At 45.3% G+C, this 7,760-nt stretch overlaps 1 protein-coding gene across 1 annotated transcript; it reads left to right on the top strand.

The window, feature by feature from the left end:
- The first annotated feature begins 3,221 nt into the window (after positions 1–3,221).
- Positions 3,222–6,398, top strand: LOC115794239 (protein NLRC3-like). Its single transcript, XM_030749614.1, has 4 exons — positions 3,222–3,361; positions 3,673–3,805; positions 5,111–5,286; positions 5,410–6,398. Exons 2-4 carry the CDS (start codon positions 3,684–3,686, stop codon positions 6,396–6,398), a joined length of 1,287 nt encoding a protein of 428 aa, XP_030605474.1. The 5' UTR covers positions 3,222–3,361; positions 3,673–3,683.
- The last annotated feature ends 1,362 nt before the right edge of the window (positions 6,399–7,760 follow it).

The following is a 7,760-nucleotide window of genomic DNA, read 5'->3' on the forward strand; positions in this document are numbered from 1 at the left end:
TCACGCTGAGGGGCTCTTCTTCAGGTGGTGGGGTCCTCAAAGTGGAACCGTAGAACTTGTTAAGTGTGTCAGACAGAGAGGGGTCCAGGGGGGATTTTGCATCTCTGGGGATATAGTCTGTGATGCACTTGATGCCCTTCCACATGCTCCGTAGATCCTGCTAGAAGAGTCCCTGGACCTTCTGAGCATATGTGGCTTTGACCCTCTTTATGCCAGCAGTCAGCTCTCTTCTGGCCCTCCTGAGTGTCTCTGAGTCAGTAAACCTGAAGGCAGCATCCTTTGCTTTCAACAGAGAGCAAACCTCTGCATCCAGCCATGGTTTCTGGTTAGGGTAGCACGACACAGTTCTGGTGGTGGTAACATCCCCAACATTTGTTTATGTATCTGAGGACAGCAGAAGTATAGTCCTCCAGATCCAGCTTTCCCTCACAGACAGCAGGGAGTGATGGGGGGGACCAGCATGATGGAGATGTGGTCAGAGAGGCCGAGGTGGGGGCGGGGGGTGTCTTTGTATGCATCTCATTTGTTAGTGTAAATACAGTCCAGTGTGTTATTCCCCGTGTTGGTACGGTGACATGCTGGTAAAACTTTGGCACAATGTCTGTCAGGTTTCCATGGTTAAAGTCCAGCCACATAAAATGCCTCCAGGTGCTCTGAAGGAGCTGTTGGTGTTGTGTCGCTCCTTCAGTGCCACATTAGCCTCAACACCCGGCAGTAAGTAAACAGCCATGACAAACACTGTCGCACACTCATGAGGCCGATAATGTGGCCGACATTTAACAGTCAGATATTCAAGCAGTAGCTGTTCACCACAATACACACTACAGTTCATCAGTCCCTGCAGCTCACTCCTACAAATAGAACACACACCATGAAGGTAACGAGCCTGACAATCAGACACAAAACAGGCTCCACAACTTCTCTGCCTTGTTTATGACTCTGTCATCAGAGCAGCTACAACTTAAAGGCTGTTTTACACTCTTTAAAGGAGCCTTGTTATCAAATTTAGTTTGTACAGCAGCAATGGGAATAACTACAAAACCAAATTCACTCTAAAACTGCTAAGATGTTTACATTGATAGATATTGTTATATACCCCCAAAACTAAAGAAATATACAGCCTGACTGCATGGAGGTCAACACACAAAAACAGATGCAGATTACAGTTTTTCTCAAGTGCCAAGACACATTTCTTGAAACCATCCCTCCATTTCTCTAATCTGTAAACACAAAACTCAATTTCCAAACGACGTTCACAAAACCTCTGACTCTTTCTGCAAAACCAAACTATTGCCTCAAAACACTTCAAACAGAGCTCAAAAGCAAACAATGTTGTCAGATCAGACCCAGAGTCACTCAAAATGAAAAACACTACTGAACATTACACACAACACAGAAAAAAGGAAAACACAACAATCAGATCATAAAGTCTTAAGAGACAATCTTTACTGTTCACAAACATGCTTTTTCAAAACAAAACTCCTGTTTAGCAATTGTAGTACACACACACACACACACATACACACACACATATATTAAGATTAAGATTAAGATAGTGTTATTTGTCACATGCACAGTTATACACAGTACAATGCACAGTGAAATGTATTTTGTACCTGCAACCATATATACACACACATATAAATAAGAAGAATAAAATAAAAAAAAGTAATTCACACTATACACTATACTCTATATACTATACACTATACACACTTTTATAAATTATAATATTTACATTGTGCAATAATGGTCCAGTTAGGGCTCAGAGTTGAGCAGACGGATGGCTTGTGGGTAAAAACTCTTCTTCAACCTTTCAGTCTTAGCCCTCAGGCAGCGGTAACGCCGGCCTGATGGGAGCAGGGAGAAGAGAGAGTGTCCGGGGTGGCTGGGCTGTTTTAGGATCTTCATGGCCCTCAGCCTGCACTGCTTGGTGTAAATGTCCTGCAGGTTGGGGAGGGTGGTTCTGATGGTCCGTTCAGCTGAACGAACCACCCTTTTTAGGGCCATGAAGTCCTGCTTGGTGCAGTTTCCCATCCAGGTGGTGATGCTCCCACGCATGATGCTCTCGATGGTGCAGGTGTAAAAGTTCCTGAGCACCTTGAGTGGGAGCTTGAAGTCTCTCAGCCGCCTGAGGAGGTAGAGATGCTGTCTGGCCTTCTTCACAGTGATGTTTATGTGATGAGTCCAGGACAGGTCCTGTGAGATGGTCACTCCCAGGTATTTGAAAGTGTCCACTCTTTCCACCTCAGCACCACTGATGACAAGTGGATGGTAGTCCCTCTGCTGCTTCCTGCTGAAGTCCACGATCAGTTCCTTCGTTTTGCTGACATTGAGCAGGAGGTGGTTCTCCTGGCACCAGTTCTCCAGGCGGGAGACCTCTCTCCTGTAGGCTGTCTCCTCATTGTGAGAGATTAGTCCCACAACAGCAGTGTCGTCAGCAAACTTGATGATGACGTTGGACTCTGACGTGGCCTCGCAGTCATGGGTGTACAGTGAGTACAGCAGAGGGCTGAGCACACAGCCTTGGGGGGATCCAGTGTTGAGGGTGAGGGAGGATGAGGTGAGGTGACCCACTCGTACCACCTGTGGTCTGCTGGTCAGGAAGCTGTGAACCCACCTGCACAGGGATGGGCCCAGGCCCAGGTCCAGCAGCTTAGAGACCAGCCTGGAGGGAACTATGGTGTTGAATGCTGAGCTGTAATCTACAAACAGCACTCTCACATAGTTCCCCTTACCAGTGTCTATGTGTGAAAGGGTCTTGTGGAGGAGGAAGGATATGGCGTCATCTGTGGATCTATATATATATATATATATATATATATATATATATATATATATATATATATATATATATATATATATAAAATTTCCTGCCACAGTCCAAAGACATGCACTTACTGGGGTTAGGTTAATTGGCTACTCTAAATGTCCCATAGGTGTGAATGAGAGCATGAATGTGAGTGTGGATGTTGTCTGTCTCTCTGTGTCAGCCCTGCTGATGCAGCAGACTGGGCTAGTGTGTGTGTGTATGTGTGTGTGTGGGGTGGTGTGTGTGGTGGTGTGTGTGGTGGTGTGTGTGTGTGTGTGTGGGGGGGATACATCAGCACAGAGACAGACAACAAACAGAGAAGCTCCTGTCTCTTTAAGAAACACTTCATGTCATGTGATTACAGGTGAGGGAGAAACTGAAAGTATTCAGAGTTCAGACTCCATCTTACAGTCAGAGCAGGAGGAGGAAAACCAGGTGAGTGTGAGTCCAACCTTCTGCTTCTTCTACTGTCAGAGTCTCTGAGCGTCTCTGTGGACTGAAACCTTTTTTACAGCAAATACTTCAGCAGGATGCAGGTATAACAGCATTGTAAGTAAACCCAGGTGTTACTAGTTTCATTAATAAATGTTCTATTCTACGTAGAGCCCTAATTAACCATTCATTTCAAATGGCTGCGTGAGAACAATCTATAAGAACATTTTAATTTAAAGTGTGAGTGCTGGCTGTGTGTGTATGTGTATGTGTGTGTATGTGTGTGTGTGTGTGTGTATGTGTGTGTGTGTGTGTGTGTGTGTGTGTGTGTGTGTGTGTGTGTGTGTGTGTGTGTGTGTGTGTGTGTGTCTTGTACAGACCTGTTTGTCTGGTTGTTGCTCTGCTCTCAGTCGGTGTTTCTCTCTCAGACTGACTGAAGATGAGTGGTTTGGAGGAAGAGGAGGGCAGAGCAGAGTCTCCAGGATCCAGCTGTCTGTCTATGAAGAGTGATTGGTCCAAAGAGTTTCCTCCATTCTTCAGTAATGAAGCGTCAGACACAAAGTAAGAGCCTGTTTGTGCTGTAAATGTGAAGATGATTCATTGAGCAGGAATCAAAATGCTGCTGTCTGTTAGATCAGCTTCACTGAACTGTTGCATTCCCACTATGGTAAATGGACTAGTTCTTATATAGCGCTTTTCTACTCAGATATGAGCACTCAAAGCGCTTATACAACACAGCAAAGCTTCAGTGAGGATCAACATCAGGTTATTTTCCCACAGAGAAACTAGTTTGGACTGAAAACATCATCAAAGTCACTGAGAAACACATGAAGGAGTTCTTCTACCTGTATGTATCTGTACACATGTGCAGCTCAGTCTCTGTGAAGAGTCATATATGAGCCACATATTAGATCCATCAAATCCCACATTAGAATACCTGAGGAATACAGTTATTACAGAGCACTGAGTCACAGTGTTTGAGGTCAAAGGTCACATCTTCAGCTTGATTCTTGGTGTTTATGAGACAAACTGATATCTTATTTCTTACATCGCCCCGCCCTAATTTAGGGCAACACACACACACTTTGACTGGACACACAATGGAAGTGTCATAGATCCACATACAGTCTGGTCCACAGAAAGCCCTCAGCCAGTCCATCAGAAAGTTTATGAGCCTTTATAAGATTTGATAAAGAAAAATGTTTGCCATGTAGTGCAGCTGTACCATACAGCCTTCTGCCCAAAGCTGGCTTCATAGAAAGCTAAAGCTCACATTTACAGCTCCATCAATTTGAAATCACACTGAGGAAACTTGAGCTTCTTCACTGATGTTTCTGCTGTCAAACAACTTGCGGCTGGAAACAGAGACTGAATGTGCAGATCCTGAAATGAGGAACGTCTCCCAGCTGATGAGGTCAATTATTAACATGATTTGGTCTAAAAAGAGCGGCCCAGAGAGGCTGTGGGCAGGAGGGGTGCTGAGGCTGCTGCAGCAGATAACAATCAATTCAGTCTGAATTCCAAACATTACCACATGAACATATGAATAAAGAGAGAAACAAACACATTTGATGGCAAACAGAAGAACTGTGTAACTGAATCTATTCAAACTATTGTGAATGAGAGATTTGCTCACAGGGCAGGGAGGGGCTGTGTCATCTGTTCTCTCAGTGCTTCACTCCAACATTTCCACTTCAAACACATCAGTTCTTTCACAGCTACGATCAGGATTTGGGAGAAAAACACCAGCTGTTAGAAGCAGGAAAAGATTCACAGCCTTTTTCCTGCCAGGAAAGCAGCTCAGTGCCCAACAACATGAACATGTAAAAGAGCAGCTATGATTTTATTCTGTGTTTGTGTTTCCAGAGGTCAGCAGCACAGACACACAGCAGAGTCTTCAGTATCCAGCTGTCTGTCTATGAAGAGTGATGAGTCCAAAGGTCTTCCTCCACTCTTCAGTAATGAACCTGGACCCCAGTGTGGAGAAAGATCCAGAACCAGAGCTGGACTGCAGACAGCCAGTCAGAGCAGCTGTGTACAAAGTAAGACTGAACATCTGTCTGCTGATGGACTCATTTCTGAAAACTGGACTTCTTGTTGTGATGTTCAGATATTAAAGAGTTTTCTTTCTCTTTGCTTTCATTGTTTTTCTTGCTGTTTAGCAGATCCTGGTCTGCAGGAGGTTTTAGAGGAACATAAGATCAGTCTGAGGAGGAGATGTGAACATGTGACTGAAGGAAGTGATGAAACAGGAAGTAGAACCCTCCTGAACAGGATCTACACTGAGCTCTACATCACAGAGGGACAGAGTGAAGAGGTTCATACCCAACATGAGGTGAGGCAGCTGGAGACAGCCTCCAAGAAGAAGACCCTCCATGACACTCCAATCAGGTGCCACGACATCTTTAAAGCCTTCCCTGACCAACAGGGACCCATCAGAGTGGTTCTGACCAACGGCGTCGCTGGTGTTGGAAAAACCTTCTCAGTGCAGAAGTTCACTCTGGACTGGGCAGAGGGCTTGGAGAACCAACATGTCAGTGTGGTGATTCTGCTTTCATTCAGGGAGCTGAACCTGATCCCAGATCAGCAGTACAGTCTTCTGGAGCTGCTCCATGATTTCCATCCAACATTACAGAAGGTCCCAGCAGAGAAGCTCGCTGTCTGGAAGCTTCTGTTCATCTTTGACGGCCTGGATGAAAGCAGACTTTCACTGGATTTCACCAACAGGAAGCTCGTGTCTGATGTCACACAGAAGTCATCAGTCAATGTGCTGCTGACAAACCTCATCGAGGGGAATCTGCTTCCCTCGGCTCTCATCTGGATAACTTCCCGACCTGCAGCAGCCAATCAGATCCCTCCTAATCATGTCCACAGGTTCACAGAAGTACAAGGCTTCACTGATGCCCAGAAGGAGGAGTACTTCAGGAGGAGATTCAGTGATGAAGAACTGTCCAGCAGAATCATCTCCCACATGAAGACATCCAGGAGCCTCCACATCATGTGTAGAATCCCAGTCTTCTGCTGGATCACTGCTACAGTTCTGGAGCACATGTTGACTACAGAGCAGAGAGGAGAGCTGCCCAAGACCCTGACTGACATGTACTCACACTTCCTGCCTGGTTCAGACAAAGAGGAAGAGGAACAAGTACCATGAGGGGACATGAGACGAGTCCACAGGAGCTGATGGAGGCTGACAGGGAAGTTCTTCTGAAGCTGGGGAGGCTGGCGTTTGAACATCTGGAGAAAGGAAAGATCATGTTTTATCAAGAAGACCTGGAGCAGTGTGGTCTGGATGTGACAGAGGGCCTCGGTGTACTCAGGAGTTTGTACAGAGATCTTCAAAAGAGAGTGGTGTGATCTTCCAAAAACCAGTCTACTGCTTTGTTCATCTGAGCATTCAGGAGTTTCTGGCTGCAGTCTACATGTTTCCACTGTTTCACCAACAGGAAGACAAAGGTGGGGGAGAGTTCCTGTGGACTTCTTAAAGAAAAAGAAAAGAGTGACTCAAAGACTTCAAAGAGAAAGATTTTTAGGTTTTTCAGATGTCCCGGACGTCTTTCTGAGCAGAGTCATGGAGAAATCCTTGAAGAGTAAAACGGCCACCTGGACCTGTTTGTTCGCTTCCTTCATGGCCTCTCTCTGGAGTCCAACCAGAGACTCCTAGGAGGTCCTGCTGGGTCAGACAGAGAACAGCACAGAAATCATCCAGAGAGCCATCAACAACCTGAAGAAGATGAACAGTGATCAAATCTCTCCTGACAGAAGCATCAACATCTTCCACTGTCTGATTGAGATGAAGGACCTCTCAGTACATCAGGAGATCCAGGAGTTCCTGAAGTCAAGAGAAGAGATTAAGGAAGGATTCTATGATGTTCCAGTGCTCAGCTCTGGCCTCCTAATGCTGCAGATGTCAGAGGAGGTTCTGGATGAGTTGGACCTGCAGAATTACAACACATCAGAGGAGGACGACGGAGACTGATCCCAGCTGTGAGGAACTGCAGAAAGGCTGAGTGAGTCCAAATGTGATTAACATGATCAGTTTAGTGCAGATTAGTAGTTCTTTAAATATTCACACTGTGACTTCTCATCATTCTTAACAGAGTTCCAAGTGTTTATTGTAAAAATAGCTTCATACTTGTATTATATCTCTCTGTGATGTTTCTCTTTACCCACACTAACTGGTAGCAGCAGAAGGCTGCCCTCCCACAGCTTCATTCTAACAGTTTCCTCTGTTACTCATACTAACCAACTGACATCAGATGGCAAATGTACTAGTTCTTATATAGTGCTTTTCTACTCTGTTTGAGCACTCAAAGCGCTTATACAACAAGTTTACATTTACCCCATTCATACAACCACTTCCATAATTAACTAAGTGGTTTTTCATTATCTAACATTCACACTCCAGTGCATGCGTTGGTTCAGTATCTTGCCCCAAGGATATTTTGGCATACAGCCTGGAGCAGCCAGGAATCAAACCGCTGACCTTCCGATCAGTAGGTGACCTGCTCTACCC

The sequence above is a fragment of the Archocentrus centrarchus genome, chromosome 16, assembly GCF_007364275.1.
Source record: "Archocentrus centrarchus isolate MPI-CPG fArcCen1 chromosome 16, fArcCen1, whole genome shotgun sequence".
Taxonomy (NCBI): Eukaryota; Metazoa; Chordata; class Actinopteri; order Cichliformes; family Cichlidae; genus Archocentrus; species Archocentrus centrarchus.